The 24281-nt window shown below is 44.1% G+C and overlaps 1 protein-coding gene across 1 annotated transcript in view; it reads left to right on the forward strand.

Moving 5' to 3' along the window:
* plg (plasminogen) overlaps window positions 1–24281 on the forward strand; it is a 144929-nt gene that overhangs the window by 75618 nt on the left and 45030 nt on the right. Inside the window, exons 10-13 of the mRNA XM_041206806.1 lie at window positions 8065–8227; window positions 8470–8591; window positions 10990–11146; window positions 12757–12959. Of these exons, the coding sequence (XP_041062740.1) occupies window positions 8065–8227; window positions 8470–8591; window positions 10990–11146; window positions 12757–12959 (645 nt within the window). The remainder of the gene's footprint in view (window positions 1–8064; window positions 8228–8469; window positions 8592–10989; window positions 11147–12756; window positions 12960–24281) is intronic.

The following is a 24281-nucleotide window of genomic DNA, read 5'->3' on the forward strand; positions in this document are numbered from 1 at the left end:
TGCTTGTTTCCATGCACGGCTCTGTCTGGCACTAGGCTGACCCCTAGGTGTGAGTCATTTGTTCTCTTGCATCACTACGTGGGTGGTACTATACTCAGTCCCACGTCAATCCTTTATGTGGCAGACCTTTATACTACAGTCACAAAATCTCTGCATTTAAAGGAATTTTCTGTAGATTTTCCCCATTTTGTTTTGTCAAGCTGTGCTAGTTACCATTATTGCTCTATGACTTACCTTTCATTACACAGTCAGGGAAAATAAGATACAAGAAAGATGGCAATAAAGATACAAAACAAAAGAAAGAACAGCTGCATGGTGCCTTGTCTTACAATTGGCCCAAAGCATTGTGCAGGCAATTAACTACCTATAGTTTAAACAATTATTACAAATGCAGCGGATAATTTGCAAACAAAAAGATCACATAAACCACAAATAAGACGAATGAACAGTTAATATGTTTCAGTGGTGTCGATTGAAAGATGAATGTTCACCAGAACAGAACTCTGGTGTGGTTTAACATCACTTCTAGAAAAAAGGTATGTCTGACAGTGCAGCACTCCCTCATTATTGCACTTTGTATCAGCCTGAATTCAGTGTTCAAGTCTCTAGAGTGGGACTTCTTTCAATCTTCTGACTCAGAGGTAAAGAAGCTACCATTGAGCCAATACTGATATTGTGTTCGCTACCATCAACTTTCTCCCTGGCTTTACTCCAACAAAGACCTTGACTGCTTATTGGGAAGCTGTCCACTGTTACTGTATCTAAGAGATATTATTCACATATGACTCTTTGCAGTGAGTAACTGCAACTAAGCCACGCAGACTTCACCCAATATTACAGCTGGGATCATTGGTTGATGCTGAGGTCAAGGAGCTTAGCCTATTTTCAATCTCTGTTACACAAAGAAGCCAACTGAGACCAGTCAACACATCATGATTTATGTCTCATTTTTGTAAATGTTCCCCTCTCTGCACCTTGTCATTTTCTACTCAAAGATAACAGGTTGACAAACTGCCCATGAGCCTCTGTTCTAATTGCTCTGCTAATAGGTGTACTGTTAGCAACCATTGGCAGAGCAATTTGAGCAGACTTCCTATTTCTCTTAGTAGAGAAGTATTCGGTGGTCAGAACATAAAGCAAATTTCTCTTTCATCCTTATGGAGAAATACTTTCCAAAAAAAAGGGGAGAGGAAAAACCACACAAATACAGGCCAGTCTACCGGCAATGTTGGGGAAACTTTTCGAGACAATGGTTTAAGGTAAAATTAATTGTCATTTTGAAAAAGTATGGGTTAACAGGTGAAAGTCACCAGGGATTTGTTAACTACAGTCATGTTTGACTAACTTGACTGAGTTATTTCTTGAAGCACCAGACAGGGTTGATGTCATTTCCAAATTGCAAAGCGTCTGCACCACTCTCCAATGAAGGACAGCAGCCTGCTACTCAGAGCTGCAGCCCAAACAGAGCTGCTGGCCCAATCGGGGACAACTTCAAATTCGTGTTGAGGCGTACCCAAAGGGTGGATCAGAAATGTTTTCAATGTGCCAAGGCCAAGCATGCAGGCAGGTCCCGATGATCAGAGAGGTGAACTTCCCAGTGGTGGGTTGAAGCCATGGGGTCGGCCATTGGTACAAGGGGAGCCCCCATGGACCATGGAACGCCTGGAAAGTAAGGCCCTCCTTGGGAAGCCGCTGGGAGGATGCCTAGATGTACCTAGCAGTCTCCCCATATCGTGGGAGGCCATGCCAATGTCCTATTGGTCTATGAAACAAAACCCCTGCCTCCCACCCCATTCCTTCAACACAAAATTAACTTTCTAAGCTGTTCATCGCTATGTCAGTTGGCACGTGACTCAGTTAACAATCACAATCTATTCCTTGTGAGGTTTCTCTTTTTTTAAATTTGGGCCCTAACTCCTTCATCTCTCAGCAAAACATTATCCCTAGTATACTTATGTCATTGGTCCTGCATGGCCCATAATAACTGGATGCTTCCCCTTCCAATACAAGTTCTTTGAGGATTTGGACCATAACTCTAAGCTCTTTCATCAGAACACCATTCCTCATTCTATCTATGTCATTAATTCCTATGTGAATCACGGCAACTGGATCCTCCGTCTCCAAGTTCATCTCCAGACATGAGGAGATGCCTTTAACTCTGGCACCAGGCAGCCAACACAACCTTCAGAACTCCCAGTCTCAGCAGCAGAGAACAGTATCCATCCCCCTGACTATACTGTCCCCTATCACCACCACATTCCTTTTCACTCCCTCTCACTTGAATGGCCTACTGAACCATGGAGCCATGGTCAGTTTTCCCATCCACCCTGCAGTCCTAATTCTTAATCTCACAGGTAGAAAGTACCTAGTACTTGTTCTTGATGTCAAGCACCAAGGTTCCTCCATCATTACATCCAGGATCCCCATACTTCCTTGACTCACAGTCATACCCTCCTGTCCTTGACCATTGGCTGACCCTAAAGTTCTACTTAACCCTGTAACTACCTCCTGGAACAAAGTGTCCAAGTAACTCTTCCCCCTCCCTGATGGATCATAATGTCTGCATCTCAGACTCCAGTTCTTAAATCTGAACTGCAGTTCTGAGCTACAAAGACTTACCACAAGCATAGTTGTCAAGGATCACAATGCTTTCCACAAATTCTCACTTGCTGTAGTCTATAGCACACCACCTGCCCTGCCTTACCTATCTAAACTTATTTGTTTATTGATTAGTTAATTAATTTTAGTTGAATTGATTATTTTAGTTTTATGAAATCATTGGTTTATCTAGTTTAAGTTACTAATTTAGTAAAGTAAAGCAAAAAGAACATGTCCAGGCATTATGCCTTTTTTGAATTAAACAATAGCATGGGGACAATAGTTTCCAGGTGTTTTCTTCATGGCAATGCCTTGTCCAATCAGAATCAACTTGCCAACCAGTCAACACCATTTTCTCATACAGTATAAATTGTTGTGCCCTTTGAAATTTGGCATTCTTGCGTCTATCCTGATGAGTGCAAGATGAAAAACTTTGACAGCCATCTGTCTTTTTTCAGCAATGCTCAAGTTCCATACTGCCAAGTGACTAAAAGTAAAGTAATAGCAAACTGCCGTTTCCTAGCTTAGAGATAAATGAAAAACCACGCACCAGCTTTACTAGCAGTTTAAAAAAAAATTAAATGGTACTTGCTTCCCCCTCTGCAGAGAATTCCCACTTGCACCAAATTCCTGAATTTAGCATTGTGTTAATAAAACACTTTCATGATCACTTTATGCTCCACACTCTCTTTAAAGGCTCATTGATTGTATTTTTTGCCTATCAATCTGTGATTCCAATTTACCTTGGCCAGATCTGTTTTCAAAATGCTGAAATTGACTCTCTTGCAATTAAGTAACCTTTCTCTAGGTTGCTCCTTGTTCTTTTCCATAGCTAACCTAAACCTTATGATACTATGATCACTGTTCCCTAAATGTTCCCCGACTGCCATTTGATCCATCTCATTCCCCAAAACCACACCCAGCAATGCCTCCTTCCTCAATGGGTCAGAAACGTGATCTAGAAACTTCCTCTGAACCCATTTCAGAAACTCTTCTCTGCCTTTTTCACTATTATCATCCCAGTCTATATTAGGATAACTGAAGTCCCCATTTTCTTAACTGTATAGTTTTTGCACCTCTCTAAGTTTCCTGCAAATTTCCTCCACTATATTCTTTCCACTAGTTAGTAGTTTATAGATTACACACATTAGTACCTCAGTTCAAAAACAGAATTACTTGGAAAAACTCAGCAGGTCTGGCAGCATCAGCGGAGAAGAAAAGAGTTGACGTTTCGAGTCCTCATGACCCTTTGACAGAACTTGAGTCGAACTCAAGTTCTGTCGAAGGGTCATGAGGACTCGAAACGTCAACTCTTTTCTTCCCCGCCGATGCTGCCAGACCTGCTGAGTTTTTCCAGGTAATTCTGTTTTTGTTTTGGATTTCCAGCATCCGCAGTTTTTTTGTTTTTATCTTAGTACCTCAGTTGTTTCTAAACTCTAACCAAATAGATTCTGTCCTTGAGTGTTGCAGGACACCATTTCTCTCCTGCATTGCAAGGTTTTTTTTAGTCAATGCTGACACTTTTCTTCCCCTCTCTATCTTCTTGAACACTTTGTATCCAGGAATATTAGTACCCAAGCTTTCCCTTTTTTCAGCAAGCTCTCCAGATCACATTACATCATATTCCCATGTGCCTATTTGCATCAGCAGTTCACCAATCTTATTTATCACACTTTGTGCATTTACACACATGCACTGCAAACCTATCTTAGTCTGACTCCAGCTAATACCTTACTATTTCTTGTCCTAGAGGTACCTGTTCCTCTCCCAATCCTTTATGCACATTGTTTCTCCTTTCTAATGCTATAATCATAGTCCCCATCCCCATGTCAAATGAGTTTAAACCTTCTCCCACAGCAACAGCAAACCATTTTTTGAGGATACCCCACTAACTTTCACGTTCAAAGGATCATTCTCCGCCATTTCCACCAACCCCAGCATGATGCCACTACCAAACGCATCTTCTCCTCCCTGTCCCTGTCCTCTCCTATCAGAATTCTGAAGGGATTGTTCCCTCCATAACACCCTGGTCCACTCCTCTATCACCCCCAACACCTCATCTCTTTCCCACAGCACCTTTCCATGCAATCACAAGCGATGTAAAACCTGACCCTTTACCTGCTCCCTCCTCACTTTCCAAGGCCCCAAACACTCCTTTCAGGTGAAGCAGTGATTTACTTGTACTTCTTTCAGTTTAGTCTACTGTATTTGCTGCTCACAATGTGGTCTCCTCTACATTGGGCAGACCCAACACAGACTGGGTGACTGCTTTGCAGAACACCCTTTCAGTCTGCAAGCATAGCACAAGCCTCTGGTCACTTGTCATTTCAATTCACCATCTTGCTCTCATGTTCTGATTTCTGTCCTCAGCCTGCTGCAATGTTCCAGTGAAGCCCAACACAAGCTGGAGGAACAGCACCTCATCTTCCGATTAGGCACTTTCAGCCTCCTGGACTCAACATCCAGTTTAACAGCTTCAGACCATGAACTCTGTCTTCCATTTTGAATTTGTTCCCCCAAGTGCCAGTCAGTATCCTGTTCTCATGTTTTTGCTTTCGGACAGTCCTAACCTTTATTCTGCTGTTCACACTTAGTCTGGACCAATCCTCTGTTTCTTTAATACTGTCACTACCTTTGCCTTTGGTTCCATGACATCTTTGTCATTTATTCCCCTCGCTCTCTAACCTATCCCTGACCTCATCTATTGTTCCACTTGCCCTTCTCCCCTTTTTAACAGCAAAAGCCAATCACACTCCTACCTCTCTTCAGCTCTGAAGAGTCATATTGGACTTGAAGCATTAACTCTCTCCCCACAGATACTGCCAGTCCTGCTGAGTTTTTCAGTTTTTATTTCAGATCTCCAGCATCTGCAGTATTTTTGCTTTCACTTCATGAAGATTTTGGTCCTGGCTCTGTTCAGGTGCAACCCATTTGGTCTGTACAGGCCCCACCTCCAACGTAACTGGTCCCAATGTCCCAGGAATCTGAAGTCCTCATTCTTGCACCATCTCTCCAGCCGCATATGCATCGACACTATTTCCATATTCACTAGCGCGTGGCATCAGAAACAATCTGCAGATTGTGACCTTTGAAGTCTTGCTTATTAATCACTTTCCCAACTCCCTAAAACCGGCCTGCAGGATCTCATCCCTCTTTCTGCCTATGTAATTCATACTGATATGGATCATGACCTCTGGCTCTTCACACTCCCGCCTGAGAATGTTCTGCACCTTTTCTTGTTCTTTGATGGGATGTGAGCATCGCTGGTGAAGCCAGCATTTGTTACCCATCCCCAATTGCCCTCGAACTGAGTGGCTTACTAGGCCATTTCAGAGGGCAGTTAAAAGTCAATGACATTGCTGTGGACCTGGTGTCACATATAGGCCAGACCGGGTATGGATGGCAAATTTCCTCCCCTAAAGGACATTAGTGAACCGGATGAGTTTTTTACGACAATCAATGATAGTTTGATGATCACCATTACTGAGACTGCCTTTCAATTTCAGGTTTTATTAATTGCTATTAAATTCCACCAGCTGTCATGGTGAAATTTAACTCCCTATCCACAGAACATTAGCCTGGATCTCTGGATGACTTGTCCAGTGACATTACCACTACCCCACCTTTTTCCATAGCTGATCAGTGGCATCCTGGACCCTGGTACCGGGGAGGCAACATACCACTGTAGAATCATGTCTGAGGCCACAGAAACCTGCATCTACTCGCCTGACTATAGAATCCCCGATTACTATTCCATTCCCAAACTTCAACTCTCTCGCTATACAGATAATCCAGCCAAGGTGCTGTGGACTTGACTCAGAACTGAATACTGGTTAGAGAGTGAGATGCACTCACGGGATACCTGCATTACCTGCCTGGTTATCCTTGTCGATCTGGTGGTCATTCATACCCTCTCTGCTTGCACACTCCGATCTAGGGGTGACCACCTCCTGAAATGTTCTATGCACATAGCTCTCCACCTCATGGATGCACAGCAGTGATGCCAGCTGCAGTTCCAGCTTCGAAACCAGGAACCCATACTCCTCCATCTGATGATACTTCCTGCAGTTGCTGTTGTCTGGAGTTCCCAAATAACATGGGCTTTGCATTTAATGGGACTGAAGTGTCCTGCCATTCCTCTGTTGTTTAGACTACTGTATAAAATTACCAAAAATAAAACTTAATTCAGCATCCTTGGCTTTATAAGCAGAGGCATAAAGTACAAACCATGGAAGTTATGCAAAACCTTTATGAAGTGCTGGTTAAGTGCCAACTGGTGTATTATGTCCATCGCTGGACCACACTTTAGCATCAGTTGTCAAGGACTTAGATTCACTAAAATGGTACCAGGGATGAGAGACAAGAGATGTTGGGATATTTGATAAGTGTTTAGAATAATGCAAGATTTTTATAGGGTAAGTAAAAGAAATTGTTTCCATGGTAGAAGCATCAACAGCCAGAGGATGCAGATTTAAGATAATTGTCAAATGAACCAGTGGTGAGATGATGAGAATTTTTTTTTAAAGTGATGTGTTGTTATGATCCAGAATGTATTGCCTGAAAAGGTGGTGGGAGCAAATTCAGTAATAACTTCCAAAATGTAATTAGATAAATACTTGAAGGGAAAGTATTTGCAGGGCTACGGGCAAAGATCAAGGGAGTGAGACTAATTGGAAAGTTCTTTTGAAGACTTGGAACAGACATGATATCTGAAAGGTTTCTTTTTCTGCTTTATCATACTACTATCCTATTTGCTGAAGTTACTGTTCTAATCAATTACACTATTCCACTTGAGGGATCTTATTATTTATGAGACTTCTCTAGCTTCAGCCATCTTCCTGTTATACCGGTCCTAATAGGATGTGCATTGGTGTGGCCAAGAGAACTGGTGCATGACCTGCTACGTAGCCTTCATCAAAGCAGTGAACAGCCCAAAGACAACTCTTCCTCTCATAATTATTTTCCTCTGTAGAGGATATGGAGCAATCACCAGAACTTTCCAAATACTATATCTGAGAGTGGAAGGATAGAAGCCCCCTTTCCTCCATTATAGCACTGCGCGAGTGTGTTCTGCAGCACTGCACTATTCTTGAGCCCTGCACTTTTCATTTCTGATAATCTAGATTTGATAAGTTTCAGTGTTGGCAGCAGAAAAAATAGGGCCACTGCAATTTATGTTAATAGTTTTCAGTCTCCTCATCCTTCCCCCACATTATGGGCAAGCAACTTTTCTACATTCACTGTCTAGGCTTGTCCGAGAAAAATGGTTGCCTGAAAAAGGCATTGGAAGATGTAACCCAGTATGACTATTCTGCTTCCATGCCTTCATTTCTAATTTTCTATCCCCTTCTTCAGAAAATTGGAAACATTTATCCATGGTTCCTTCATGCAACACAAGTACTAACACAATTGTATAAACCCTCAATAATATACTTGACAATATTGTTTATTCTATGTCTGTTGAAGATGGGGAGCCCCCTGCTATTGAAGGAGAGACAGAGTGTTACACAGGCAAGGGTCAGAAGTATCGTGGAACTGTATCAACAACAATTTCTGGTAGAGTCTGTCAAAGATGGGACGCTCAGGTTCCGCACCTGCACTCAAGAACTCCGGACAACTACCCATGCAAGTAAGTAAATGTCAGTAGCCCTTGTGTGAAATGCATTCCACCATCATCCCTGATGAGGGGAACAGACTTGTCACTCCTGTACGATTGCAGACTTGTTCCAAGTTGTGTGGAGCCAAGCCAATTCCAATCAGGATTCAGACCATCCATATTTCCATATCTTCTATTCATGAGATGAAGCTAGTCACACACTCAAAACTATGTAATATTCCTTTCTGATCGACATCCAACCTGCTATTTTTCAGAGGACTAGAAGGTAATCACTGCAGGAACCCGGATAACGAAAAGGAGCCCTGGTGTTACACCACCGACCCAGATACAAGATGGGAATATTGCCAAGTACGAAAGTGTGGCCTTGTGCCTCCAGGTGAGAATTCCACGGGTTTCCAGATAGTGCTCTGCTTTTTTTTATTGAGCCTTATATTAAATCTCCACTAAGCTGTTTGTTGCTTTGTCAATTGGTCTATATATTATTATTAGCAGATCTCCCATCATGTTATATAGAATCAGATGTGTTGTTGTTTTCGCATGATGGCAGGATTACGGCATATGGTTGATCTCCCAAGATATTATTAAAGACAAAAATTAGACTTGATTCTGTATCTGTAATTGTCTCTCCTTTCTGATTCCAACTTTTTGTACTGTTCTCTGTCTCATCCTATCTCTTTATGGCTGTGACACATTCTTCTCACAGATGTCTGTATCATCCCTTCAATATGCCTACTCTTTTGGATGTTTTTAGTGTCTGTGTGACTCGCATGTGAACCTTTATACTCCATGTGCCTTAGACTAGTCTTGTAATTGAGCTCCTGGTGTCAACATTTCAGAATACATTTTCACCTGTCCAAATATAGAACTGTACAATCATATAGCACAGAAAGAGGCCATTCAGTCTATTGTGCTTGTGCTGGCTCTTTGAAAGAGCTATTCAGTTAGTCCCATTTCCCCAGTCTTTCCCCATAGCCCTGCTAATTTTTTTCTTTTCACGTATAGATCCACATCCCCTTTGAAATCTACTATTGAATCTGTTTCCACCACCCTTTCAGGCAGTGCATCCCAGATTATTAGAACCCACTAAGAGAAAAAACATCCTTCTCCAGTTTCCTCTAGCCTTTTTGCCAATTATCTTAAAATCTGGGTCCCTTAACCTGTTTGCTTTAAGGAAAACAATTCTATTTTCTGTAGTCTTTCCACATTGCCGAATTCCCTCATCCCTGGTACCATTCTGGTGAATCTACTCTGCACCATCTCCACAGGCTTGTCATCCTTTCAAAATGCAGTACCTAGAACTGGACACTGGGCCCAATTTTAACTCTGGGTGTATTTTGAAGAGAATTAAAATCACACCCAAGACTTCAGCTGAGGCCTAAGCAGTGACTTATAAAGTATCACGACCACATAAAAGGTATTTCCTCAAAGTGGTCTGAGAGTTAAGAATTGTGTGTGTGTCAGGTGACTTTCAGTAGCCATTTTTGAAGGCTCCTTGTGTCCATTTAAAAGACAGATTAGCTTTTTTTGACAAAATCTACAATATCATAACCATACATTTGTGGTGTTAAACATTTCCTTGCTCCTTTATTTATAAAGCCAAGGATCCTATGTGCTTTTTCAGTCTTATCAACTTAAATTTTGGGTAAGTTTATTTGGACACCAGAAAATGACAAGAATGTATTAATATGGATACATTTATATAGCACCCTTTTACCCACCTCAGAAGGTCCCAAAATATTTTACAGCAAATGAAGTGTTGTAATTTAGGAAACACAGCTGCCAACTTGATCACTGCAAGCTCCTACGAACAGCAATATGATATAACAGGAAAATTTGCTTTAATGTTACTAGTTGAGGGATAAATATTAACCAGGACACAAGAGAGAATTTCCCCGCTTTTCTTCAAATAGAGCCATGTGATCTTTTACATCCACCTGATAGAGCTGACCGGCTTTTGGTTTGACACCACATCCGAAGGAAGATATTTCCAGTAGTGCAGCACTCCCTCAATATTGCACTGAAGTGGCAGCCTGGGTTGTGCAGAACTTGAACCCAAAACCTCCTGATTCAGAGGCAAGCATGCTAACATTGACACTTGGAATGATGCAATGAAATCCTTTCCAGTTTAGTTCAGGTTTGCAAACTTTCTGGACTCTGTATGCAGCTATTGCTCTGCTGTTCCTCCTCCAAAGTATTCATCATGAAAAGAATTGATACAAGACCCACCAAAAGTCTTAATTGGTAAGGGGATCAAAGGTTATGGGGAGAAGGTGGGAGAATGAGGTTGAGAAACTTATCAGCCATGATTGAATGGCAGAACAGACTCGATGGGCCGAATGGCCTAATTTCTGCTCCTATGTCTTATGGTCTTATGGTCTAAGTCCCCTCCTTCAGCCTACATCTGCTGCTCTGCTCACTGTTAGTGCTTTTAATAAATCCTCAAACGGAAGGAACTCATGCAACATGGGAATGAAGTAAATCTGGAGTAAAACTGAACATACATTCAATGTAAATTGATGCTGAACAAGTTAAAACTTACATTTGTTAGGTTTCTAATCAAAATGCATCAAATACATTTACTGCTAAGAGCAAGGTTAGGAGAGTGGGCAAAGAATAATAACTGATCAATTAACAACAAACCACAGAATTACTATCCTTTAATGCACAATTACTGCAATGAGCAAATTAACTAGGAATACTGGTAAATAATATAAGATTGTGAGTTTTTTATATCAAAACGCCCCTCAAAATCTTCTACACTGTTTACATTTCAGTGCCGACAACTGAAGGTGGACCTACGGATTGCTTTGATGAAAATGGTTATAACTATCGTGGAACTACAGCCGTGACACTATCAGGAAAAAGATGCCAGGAATGGGATTCCATGACACCACACAGACATGAGAAAACGTCGCACAATTTTCCTTATGCGTATGTACATAGGCTGATTTTGTACCTATACAGACCCAAAGAAAGAAAGACTTGCAATTAGAAAGCTCCTTTCATGGCCTCAGGACACTTTGAAAGCAATTTGAAGCCAATGAAGTACTTCTGAAGTGTAGCCACGGCCTTAAAATCAAAAAACAGCTAATTTGTGCAGTGAGGTCCCAGAATAAAACAATCACCAGATAATCTGCAATAGTGATGTTAGTTGATGGATAAATATTGGCCAGTTGAACGGGGAGAACTCCTCTGTTCTTCAAAATCATGCCTTGGGAGATTTTAGGTCTACCTATGAGGAAGAAGGGACCTTGGTTTTTTGTCTAATCTGAAAGATGGTATCCTTGTCAGTGTAGTGCTCCCTCAGTACGTGCTCAGATCTCTGATGTGCGATTTGAACTCACAACCTGCTACCTACACAACCTACACAATGTGCATATGTGTCTTTAGTGATACCTAATCAATTTTAAATGCCAAAATCAGCAAAGCAGATATTGTGTATTAATGTGTTGGTCCAGAGTACTCCTCAAAGGAACTTCAAGAACATGGCAGAATTGTGCTAAGACTCCATTAATATTACTGTACCAAATGACTACACATAAACATTCCATCACTATGAACATTATATTGAGTGTACTAAGAAGGAGTTTCACTCCCTGTTTTCTCAACAACCCTCTCTTCATGTTCTGTGTCTTGCACGTTCTTCATTCCCCTCGTGGTCTCATTATCTCCCTTCTTGTGTTTTTGTTTCTGCATTCTTGTTTTCCCCACTCCACTCCCTGCAAACCCCTGGTTTCTCTCATTCTGCTGTCCTTTCCCCTGGTCTCTGTGTTCTTTTGTTTTACTCTCTTTTATTTCCTATGTAGCTTCCTACTTTATTTCTTAATGCCACTTAAAATGGAGCCCTCTTTACGATTGCCAGTGCTTGAGAACAATTTTATTGTCCTCAGAATTTTAACAGCTGTATTTTTTTTCACTATTTATTCTTTCATGGGATGTGGGTATCGCTTCAAGGCCAGCATCTGTTGCCCATCCCTAATTGACCTTGAGCTAAGTGGCTTGCCCCACCATTTCAGAGGGCAGTTAAGTGTCAACCACATTGCTGTGGGTCTGGAGTCACATGTAGACCAGGTCAGGTAAGGGTGGCAGCTTTCCTTCCTTGAAGGGCAATAGTGAACCAGATGCAGCAATGGCTTCATGGTTACCATTGTTGAGACTAGCTTTACAATTCCAGATTATTAATTGTATTTAAGTTTCATCAGCTGTCATGGTGGGATTTGAACCCTTGTGCCCAGAATATTAGCCTGGGCCTCTGGATTACTAGTCCATTGACCTTATCACTACACCACTATCTCCCCATGAAATCCCAATTCCTTTTTTTAATGGATAAATGTTCGATCTGGTAATTATGCTTCTATATCAAACAGTTTCAGTAAAGACATCAGCTTCATCATGGTGCTGAAGAAATACTGAATCTTTCAAGATAAACGCCATTGCAAGATTGAAAGGATTCTCTCCAGGATAAGAAAAGGAATGAAATTAGATTCAGCAGAAATCTAGCCCTGAGCGATTGTTGATTTTTTTTCACTTTCAATCTACAGCGGACTAGTTGACAATTATTGTAGAAACCCTGATCAGGATAGGGCACCTTGGTGCTTCACAACTGATCCTTCAGTCCGATGGGAATACTGCAGGATTTCAAAGTGCCACCCCAATAGACCTCACATACACATTCAAGACCCCACTAGCATTCCTGAATATGGAGGAGGCGCTGAGACATCGCAAGCACCTAATGGTCAACCAGGTAATTAGAAGTAACTTCATTGAGAAAGAATACAAATAGTCATCACAAAAGCGTTGTCACTGTATTACAACAGGAAATGAAGCATAACAGCATTTGTTGAAAAGACAATTTATATGAACACTTTCTAAACTGAACACTTTCTAATCTGCGTAAATAATTAGTTACATCAGGAGCTGAATTTTTGTCTCCCGAGGCTGAGTAAACTCATATAGGGAGGGCAAAATGGGAGGCATGTGGGGCCACATTGTAAAGTAGCCCCTATGATTCCTGTCGCCCTCCATTTTTGCCAGGGTGAGCATCTTGGCGGGTTGTGACCTGATGTTCACTTAAAATGACATTGGTTCACAATTTAAATCTCAATTGGAATTTCAAATTTCATAGGGGTGGCTGTGGTTCCCAAGGCTGTCAGAACCCTGCCAGGTAAATCACTTTGTGAACCTTGGGGGGGAGGGGGGATATTCTGTGGAGTTGGGAACCTTTTGACAGGTAAATTTAAAAGATCTTGCCAAGCTCCCTTATATCCCTTATGACCCCTCATATCCCCCATGCCCACTCCATGTGCACTCATACCATCTCCATGTCCCCTCATATTTCCCATGCCCCTTCCATACCTCTTCCATTAACCCCATACTCTCCATGTCCCCCATGAACACATGCACACTTTTCCACCATCCACAATGTACAAAACCAACAAGCCACTAACAAATCTGGCAAATCTTTGAAATGCTCCTGAAACTGACAAAGTAAGAAACGCACTTTGAAAAATCACCCTTGAAAAAAACGGCTCATCTCATAACTTTATAAAATTGTCAGTCATACACAGCCATTCATGGTATCAATGGATAAAGATTTAATCCTCTTAACACCTCTTAATTTTGTCCAAGTAAATAAGCAGGCATTGAAAACCACATCATAGAAAGAATAACTTACTACATCCTCATAAAGCTGTCAGTCAAACAATGCTGGCAATCCCCTTTGCAACTGTTAAACTTTGCTTACATGGCTAAATCCATTCACCATTCTTGGAGCTCAGCCATGCATTCATAATAAAGCCATCTGGCAACTCTATCAACAGAAGTAGGCTAAACAGATGACTGGACATCTGATTTTCCAGATGGCAGGAAATGGGTCCAACTCACAGTTCCCAAACTGCGGACAAAAATCCACCCCCTTTGTGTATTACATTGAGTCTGCATTAATAAAATTGTTGAGATTTAAATTCTAAAGTAAAGAATTACTTAAATTTTAAAGGACTATTCCACTGACAAGTGTAACAGTCAGAGCTTAGAACTGACACTGTACAATATTATCTTAAGTATACTTAAAGATACAGCTGAAATTGAAAATATTTCAGGTGAAATACACCGACAGAAGTGAATATTGCATAAACTAACATTGCAGATATCATAAACCAAAAAAAAGACATACATAGCAAACACCAATACCTTTTGAAATTAAACCATCAATAAATGACTGTGGCCATTGCTTTAATTTCAGGCCTACTCCAAATCTTCCCTCAGGTTTGGCATCAACTGACATTCCTAGAAGTGCTCCTGCCTCCTTTAGAATCAGGAGTTTTCTCAATAGCTAGTTATGTAATGGCATGATCTGGGAACATAACAATGAGACCCTCCCAACCCCCACCTTGTTATATGAAGTGAATATTACAATACTCATAAATGTCCTTGTCCATAGTTCTCAAATTATTCAAAAAATGATTATCCATTTAGGGAGATGAGGCCAAATTTGTTTTTAAATTGACACCAGTGCCTTATACTTACATGATGAGTGGAATAATAATGATTGCTGTAAACAAAATGCAGTTACAGTAAAATTAAAGCCCCTGGGTGAAATTGAAAAACACCAGGAGAGCACTTGCAACAAATTCCAAGAGATCATGTATGTACATTACATAGTAATTGCACCATGTTTACAAGGATAACCTGGAAGAGTAAAATACCATTGGTACTTGCGGAAACAGTCAGGCTTTACTCATATTGTATTACTAGTTGGCATGTTTGTCTTTTTTTTTAGTTGTGTTTATTTATTGATTTATTTACATGACATTTAGGAAGGACAGGAAGCAAGGAAAAGATGGAGGGCTGGCTCTGTTAGTTAATGATGGTATTAGCACATTAGAGAGGGATGACCTAAGTTCAGGAAACCAGGATGTAGAAGCAGTTTGGGTAGAGATGAAGAATGATAAAGGCAAGAAGTCACTTGTGCAAGTGGTGCACAGGCCCCCTAACAATAACCACATGGTAGGACAGAGAATAAAGGAAGAAATAATGGGAACTTGCCAGAAAGGTACAGCAATAATCATTGGGGATTTTAATCTGCATATAGACTGGAAAAATCAGATAGGCAAAGGTGGTATAGACGAGGGGCAGAATCTTTCATTTTGGGCTTGGTGGGGCAGGAACTGGGAGTGTTTCCCACTGTGCAAGCCGGTGGGCACTCGCACCGAATCACGCAATGCCGGCCTAATTAAATATGCAGTCAGGGGTTTCCCAACATATCACGCAGCGGGATGGGCTGGATGGCGTGTGCCCTGGCATCGTATCTGGGTGCCATATTTTAAAGGTGCCCAGGCATCAACTTAGTCACTGTGGAAGGAGGAGATGGCCTGCCGATCACAGGGAGCTCCAGTCCCCAGATTCAGGAACACTTTCCTTGATGTGCTGCTCGATGTGGTAGAGGCCAGGAAGGGGGTCCTGTACCCCAAGGATGGAAGGAGGAGGCCGAGCTGTGTGATGAACCCTGCATGGGAGTAAGTCGCCAGGGTCGTCAGTGCTCACCGCCCCCATCGGAGGACTGCCCTGCAGTGCCAGAAATGGATGAATGACCTCATCTGTGCTGCCAGGGTAAGTAAACCCTCAACTGTTCACACTCACCTCACTAAATGGTAGAAAGGACATGAGCCTCATATGGCCCATCCATAAAAGAGCTACTCAATACGATAAGGTGATGCCTCATAGCCCTACTGCAGTCCATCTAGTCTGCAGGTGGAGAGGCTACAGTTGGTCCCTGACTCTTGCACGCAGAGAGTTCAGATGCCTACTGGGAGGAGTGGTTTGGGGCGGGGGGGGGGAGTGGTTAGGCGTTGTGTGCACCATTACTGCCATGCCTCAGTGAGCTCTATCCTTCTATCTGCATGGGCTCACCACTCTGGAGGGTGCTGTCCTAGGAGTCTTGTGGATAATCTGCAGTGCATCAATCACATGGCACACAGTCCAGTGGGTTATTTGTAAGTCTGGAAGCATGAGAAAGATACCTGAAACCTAATTGCTGTCAAATCCATCTTCTCTCTTTGCACAGGAAAAGTTGATGCACAACAGGAGAGAGAGAGAGAGAGAGAGAAGACGGAGCAGGCTGGCCTGACCTCAAGAACCTCACTGAGTTTAAGGAGCAGGCAACTGGGCTGGCAGGGGAGTAACCAAACCAAGCCTGTGCAGGTGGAGGTGTCAGTGGGCAGCTTCCATCCAGTAAGGATCCAAGCATAATGTAGTCACATTAAAACCTAAGGATCATGCATTCCTCCATGTTGGAGGCAGCTCATGCAGTCACTCACTCTCTACTCTCTCACTTACAAATGCCAACAGGAAGAGGGGAAGGGAAGAAGAGGAAGCCCTATCCAGCAGGTCCTCCATCCAACAGAGGACCAAGGACAATGGGGAGGAGGAAGAAAGTGCACCAGTAGAGGCGTCACAGCAGTCACCTGCACCCTCTACCAAGGCAGAGACACACACCTCGGTGGTACTAGATCTTGTTCAGGCAGGGTCTCACATTCTGGTGGTCACCGCCTGGACACGTGTCTGTAGCAGGAGGAGGCAGCATCAGCTGAGCTCACTGGCACTCGGAGGACTGCCGGGGAAGAGACATCTGCGACGTCCAAGTCAGATGACAAGCCTCTGGGATTGGCCCTGCCTGAGGTAATGGAGATGCTGCGAGAGGAGAGGAAACATCAGGCAGAGAAGTCGGAAGCCCACAACAGAGTGAGGCAGAGGAGCCCGTCTGCCTGCTGGCCGAAGGAGTGGTACAGACATGTGCACGCAACAAAGTCTCCATGGAGAGGGCAGCAGAAACCATGGAGAGTCTGGTCCAGCTGATCACTCAGTTTCTGCTGGAGATGCATGAGGGCCTGCACTCCATCGCTGTAGCCATGGGTGAACTTTTGCAATGGCTACACGAGAGGGCGATGGGGCACCTTGACCTCCCTCCAAATGCACCTTCCCCTCAAGGAAACAGACAGGGTCCTTCAGGCACCCAAAGGGAGGACACCCCTGGGACTTCCACTCAGCACTCTGAGGGTATCCGGCCCTTTGGAATCCCCCCTTACCTGTGACCCCTTCGGCCTCGTCCTCTGTGACCGCAGAGGGAGGAGCTGCCCTGGAGCAGGACAGCCAAAGTAAGCCGGGACCCTTCAGGCCTTGGATCTCCAGAGGATGGCCACTAAAGTCATCCAAGACAACAGTGCAAACTGGTTAGCAGGCTGCGTCCACCTGGGCTGCGGATGTCAGGGGAGCACCTAGAAGAAGTGGCAGAGAACACAGGGTTAAGAAGATAAAAACAAAAAAACTGCGGATGCTGGAAATCCAAAACAAAAACAGAATTACTTGGAAAAACTCAGCAGGTCTGGCAGCATCGGCAGAGAAGAAAAGAGTTGACGTTTCGAGTCCTCATGACCCTTCGACAGAACTTGCGTTCGAGTCCAAGAAAGAGTTGAAATATAAGCTGGTTTAAGGTGTGTGTGTGGGGGGCGGAGAGATAGAGAGACAAAGAGGTGGAGGGGGGGGTGGGGGTGTGTGGTTGTAGGGACAAACAAGCAGTGATAGAAGCAGATCATCAAAAGATGTCAACGACAATAGTACAATAGAACACATAGGTGTTAAAATTAAAGTTGGTGACATTATCTAAACGAATGTGCTAATTAAGAATGGATGGCAGGGCACTCAAGGTATAGCTCTAGTGGGTTTTTTTTATATATATATAATGGAAATAGGTGGGAAAAGGAAAATCTTTATAATTTATTGGAAAAAAAAAAGGGGAAGGGGGAAACAGAAAGGGGGTGGGGATGGGGGAGGGAGCTTACAACCTAAAGTTGTTGAATTCAATATTCAGTCCAGAAGGCTGTAAAGTCCCTAGTCGGAAGATGAGGTGTTGTTCCTCCAGTTTGCGTTGGGCTTCACTGGAACAATGCAGCAAGCCAAGGACAGACATGTGGGCAAGAGAGCAGGGTGGAGTGTTGAAATGGCAAGCGACAGGGAGGTTTGGGTCATTCTTGCGGACAGACCGCAGGTGTTCTGCAAAGCGGTCGCCCAGTTTACGTTTGGTCTCTCCAATGTAGAGGAGACCACATTGGGAGCAACGGATGCAGTAGACTAAGTTGGGGGAAATGCAAGTGAAATGCTGCTTCACTTGAAAGGAGTGTTTGGGTCCTTGGACGGTGAGGAGAGAGGAAGTGAAGGGGCAGGTATTGCATTTTTTGCATGGGCATGGGGTGGTGCCATAGGAGGGGGTTGAGGAGTAGGGGGTGATGGAGGAGTGGACCAGGGTGTCCCGGAGGGAGCGATCCCTACGGAATGCCGATAAGGGGGGTGAAGGGAAGATGTGTTTGGTGGTGGCATCATGCTGGAGTTGGCGGAAATGGCGGAGGATGATCCTTTGTATGCGGAGGCTGGTGGGGTGATAAGTGAGGACAAGGGGGACCCTATCATGTTTCTGGGAGGGAGGAGAAGGCGTGAGGGCGGATGCGCGGGAGATGGGCCGGACACGGTTGAGGGCCCTACCTCGCGGAGGCTGAGCGTCAACTCGCAGACACTTCCTCCTACCTCTCCCTGGACCATGACCCCACCACTGAACATCAAGCCATTGTTTCCAGGACTGTCACTGACCTCATCTCCTCTGGGGATCTCCCTCCCACAGCTTCCAACCTGATAGTCGCCCAACCTCGGACGGCCCGCTTCTATCTCCTACCCAAAATCCACAAACAGAACTGCCCCGGTAGACCGATCGTCTCAGCTTGCTCCTGCCCCACAGAACTCATTTCTCGTTATCTTGACTCCCTTCTCTCTCCCCTTGCCCAGTCCCTTCCCACCTACATCCGTGATTCCTCTGACACCTTACGTCACATCAACAATTTCCAGTTCCCTGGCCCCAACCGCTTACTCTTCACCATGGACGTCCAATCCCTCTACACCTCCATCCCCCACCAGGATGGTCTGAGGGCCCTTAGCTTTTTCCTCGAACAGAGGCCCGAACAATCCCCATCCACCACTACTCTCCTCCGTCTGGCTGAACTTGTTCTCACACTGAACAATTTCTCCTTCAACTCCTCTCACTTCCTCCAAATAAAAGGTGTGGCTATGGGTAACCGCATGGGCCCCAGCTATGCCTGTCTCTTTATGGGGTATGTGGAACATTCCTTGTTGCAGTCCTACTCCGGCCCCCTTCCACAACTCTTTCTCCGGTACATCGATGATTACTTCGGTGCCGCTTCATGCTCTCGTCAGGACTTGGAAAAATTTATTAATTTTGCTTCCAATCTCCACCCCTCCATCATTTTCACGTGGTCCATTTCTGACACTTCCCTTCCCTTCCTTGACCTCTCTGTCTCAATCTCTGGTGATAGACTGTCCACCAATATCCATTACAAACCCACCGACTCCCACAGCTATCTCGACTACAGCTCCTCACACCCTGCTTCCTGTAAGGACTCCATCCCATTCTCTCAATTCCTTCGCCTCCGTCGCATCTGTTCCGATGATGCTACATTCAAAAACAGTTCCTCTGACATGTCCTCCTTCTTCCTTAACCGAGGTTTTCCACCCACGGTCGTTGACAGGACCCTCAACCGTGTCCGGCCCATCTCCCGCGCATCCGCCCTCACGCCTTCTCCTCCCTCCCAGAAACATGATAGGGTCCCCCTTGTCCTCACTTATCACCCCACCAGCCTCCGCATTCAAAGGATCATCCTCCGCCATTTCCGCCAACTCCAGCATGATGCCACCACCAAACACATCTTCCCTTCACCCCCCTTATCGGCATTCCGTAGGGATCGCTCCCTCCGGGACACCCTGGTCCACTCCTCCATCACCCCCTACTCCTCAACCCCCTCCTATGGCACCACCCCATGCCCACGCAAAAAATGCAATACCTGCCCCTTCACTTCCTCTCTCCTCACCGTCCAAGGACCCAAACACTCCTTTCAAGTGAAGCAGCATTTCACTTGCATTTCCCCCAACTTAGTCTACTGCATCCGTTGCTCCCAATGTGGTCTCCTCTACATTGGAGAGACCAAACGTAAACTGGGCGACCGCTTTGCAGAACACCTGCGGTCTGTCCACACGAATGACCCAAACCTCCCTGTCGCTTGCCATTTCAACACTCCACCCTGCTCTCTTGCCCACATGTCTGTCCTTGGCTTGCTGCATTGTTCCAGTGAAGCCCAATGCAAACTGGAGGAACAACACCTCATCTTCCGACTAGGGACTTTACAGCCTTCTGGACTGAATATTGAATTCAACAACTTTAGGTCGTAAGCTCCCTCCCCCATCCCCACCCCCTTTCTGTTTCCCCCTTCCCCTTTTTTTTTCCAATAAATTATGAAGATTTTCCTTTTCCCACCTATTTCCATTATATATATATAAAAAAAACCCACTAGAGCTATACCTTGAGTGCCCTACCATCCATTCTTAATTAGCACATTCGTTTAGATAATGTCACCAACTTTAATTTTAACACCTATGTGTTCTATTGTACTATTGTCATTGACATCTTTTGATGATCTGCTTCTATCACTGCTTATTTGTCCCTACAACCACACACCCCCACCCCCCCTCCACCTCTTTGTCTCTCTATCTCTCCGCCCCCCACACACACACCTTAAACCAGCTTATATTTCAACTCTTTCTTGGACTCGAACGCAAGTTCTGTCGAAGGGTCATGAGGACTCGAAACGTCAACTCTTTTCTTCTCCGCCGATGCTGCCAGACCTGCTGAGTTTTTCCAGGTAATTCTGTTTTTGTACAGGGTTAAGAAGGTTTGATTTCACATGTGTTTGCACAGGTGCACGATGATTGTTAATGTGTTGACATCTTTGTAAATAGATTGCACTCGCACTTTAATGAGGTCTGACGTGGTTTACTTGCAATTTGTAGCCCTTACACCTGTACTTTTCCCCTGCCCCCACCCACCATCTTCAGAGGGATACCCCAGGCTGGGTCTATGTCCCCCATAATCAGGCATGTGCAGGGAGGCAAAGATCTTTGCCAGGGTCCTTGCGAGCCATGTGCAAGAAGTCTCCCACACACGCTGAGCCTTTACCCTTCACATGCTCATCTGTGGCCCTAGCACTGTAAGTATTACATGCTGGGGTTTCCCTGCAGTTGTCCAGTTAAGCTGACCTGCTACTCTGCCCACCCCTCAATGATCTAACTCCCATGCAGCATCTCGAGATCTCTACCACGAGGCTCTGGATAGTTGCATGTGGCCATGGTTCATGTTACGTTTGATGTTCAGTCCAATACCTTGACCCCTCCCCCATCCCACACCCTACTCCCCATAACCATTGACCGCTGAGATGTAACATTTGACCTTCCCACAGTTATCTTTCAACCCTCCCCCTCCATCCTGTGCAAGTGCATGTCCACATTCCCTACCTTCCCAAGGACCCCGCCCCATTACAATAGACATGCTCCCCTCATCCTACAGACCTCCAGAATCCGGTTTTACTTCTGTATCCCCTCCAACAACCCTCAGTGCCACTTCAACTTTCATCGAGAACCCTTGCCCTCCCACCCTACCTTTAACTGCCCCATTTAACCCTCACCATCCATCTATCGCCAATTCCCTCAGTATGCCCCCCAGGACTCATCAGTTGACAGCACTGCACCCTCCATCTGAACCCCTTTCCCCCCTTCCCTCATATGTCCTTCACATTTACACAACCCCCACCCACCATAGCCCTTCCCACCTTCCCTCTCCTTACCAGCTCACCCATTCCATGACCCCTGTAGCATCTCTCTCTTTACCCTACCACTCGCAACTTCCCCCGCCTGCCACACGTCTTCAATCCTTTCCTCACCGTCTAACTCCCCCCACCCCAACACAGACCATCGCCACCCAACAGTGCCTCATGCAGCCGTCTGCCTGCGGCTAGAAGATCCACCTCCAGGAAGCTCCTGCAGTGCTATGATCCAGGTGATTGATGCTCCACCCACCCACTGCAAGGTGTTCCAGGGTCCACGGTCACTGGAGGCCTCCATCTTCCGATCTCTGCAAGCTGCCCCAGGTATTCTTCCAGGTGAGCCCTGACATGTCCAGATCATGTTGGTCCAGACGTGTTCCAGAATAGCATGATATCCTGCAGGTGGCACAGCTAATTGGACGGGGATGACAATTCCAGGCAAGTCTTTATCTGTATCCTATTAACAGAATGCAAAACAGCTTCATGCCAGCTTCTGGCAAGATTGATGACCCACCATGACAGGCAGAGCACACGTTCTCACCGTTGTTTCATGCCGGCGTGAAACCGATTTTTTTCAGCCACCCCCTGCCATCAAAACTGCTACCGTTGGTACTGGAAAATGCCGCCCGAGGAGTTCATAGAATGTTTTCGGGATAGTTTCTTAGAACATCCTGGAGCCAACCAGAAAGCAGGCTGTACTCGAGCTGGTATTGTGTAATGAGATATGATTAATTAATAACCTCATAGTGAAGGCACCACTAGGTAGTAGCAATCATAACATGATTGAATTTTACATTCATTTTGAGGGAGAGAAGAATGGGTCCAAGACTAGTATTTTAAATTTAAATAAGGACAATTGTGAGTTCATGAAAGCAGAAGTGAACTGGCTAATTAGATTAAGGGGTAGGTCAATAGAGATGCAGTGAAAGATGTTTCAAGCTATATTTCAGTAAGCACAGAATAGACACATTCCAACAAGAAATAAAAATACGAAGGGAAGGACCCACCTTCCATGGTTAACTAAAAAAGTTAAAGATAGTATCAAACTTAAAGAAAAAGCATATCATTGTGCAAGGATGGGTGGCAGGTCAAAATATTGGACAGAATGTAAGAAACAGCATAGAATGACTAAAAGATTAATAGGGAGGGAAAAATTAGAGTACGAGAGAAAGCTAGCTAGAAATATAAAGATGGATAGTAAGAATTTCTATAGATATTTTGAAAAAGTTAACAAACTGAGCGTTGGTCCTCTAGAAACTGAGTCTGGAGGATTAATAATGGAAAATAAGGAGATGGCAGACAAATTGAACGCTGTTTTGCGTCGACCTTCAATACAGAGTATACAAGTAACATCCCAGAAATAGCTGTAAATCAGGAAATTGAAGAAAAGGAGGAATTCAAGAAAATTACAATCACCAGGGAAGTGTTACTGAACAAATTGTTGGAGCTGCAGGCTGACAAGTCTTCAGGTCCTGATGGACTTCATCCAAGGGACTTAAAAGAAGCCCTGCTATAACATCTTTGATAATAGCTTCTAACATTTTCCCTGTGACAGATGTTAAACTAACTGGCCTGTAGTTTTCTGCTTTCTGCCTCCTTCCCTTTTGAATAAAGAAGTTACATTCACTATTTAAAAGAAGCAGCTAATGAGATAGTTGATGCTTTGGTTTTAATTTTCCAAAATTCCCTAGATTTGAGGAAGGTTCTATCAGATTGGAAAATAGTGAATGTAACTCTTTTATTCAAAAGTGAAGGAGGCAGAAAGCAGAAAACTACAGGCCATTAGCTTAACATCTGTCACAGGGAAAATGTTAGAAGCTATTATCAAAGATGTTATAGCAAGGCACTTAGAAAAATTCAAGGTAATCAGGCAGAGTGAACATGGTTTTGTGCAAGGGAAATCATGTTTAATCAATTTATTGGCGTTCTTTGAAGAAGTAACATGCTGTGGGTAAAAGAGAACTGGTGGATGTACTGTATTTAGATTTCCAGAAAGCATTGATAAGGTGCCACATCAAAGGTTATTGCACAAAATAAAAGCTTCTGGTGTAGGGGGGTAACATATTGGCACATACAGAAGATTGGATAGCTAACAGGAAGCAGAGGGTAGGCATAAACGGGTCATTTTCTGGTTGGCAAAATGTAACAAGTGGTGTGCCATAGTGAGCAATGCTAGGGCCTCAACTTCTAACGATTTATAAAAATGACGTAGATGAAGGGAGCGAGGATATGGTTGCTAAATTTGCTGATGACACAAAGATAGGTAGGAAAGTAAGATGTGAAGAGGATATAAGGAGGCTACAAAGGGGTATAGATAGGTAAGTTGAGTGGGCAAAGATATGGCAAATGCAAAA

This window comes from Carcharodon carcharias, chromosome 2 (genome assembly GCF_017639515.1).
Source record: "Carcharodon carcharias isolate sCarCar2 chromosome 2, sCarCar2.pri, whole genome shotgun sequence".
In the NCBI taxonomy this organism is placed as follows: Eukaryota; Metazoa; Chordata; class Chondrichthyes; order Lamniformes; family Lamnidae; genus Carcharodon; species Carcharodon carcharias.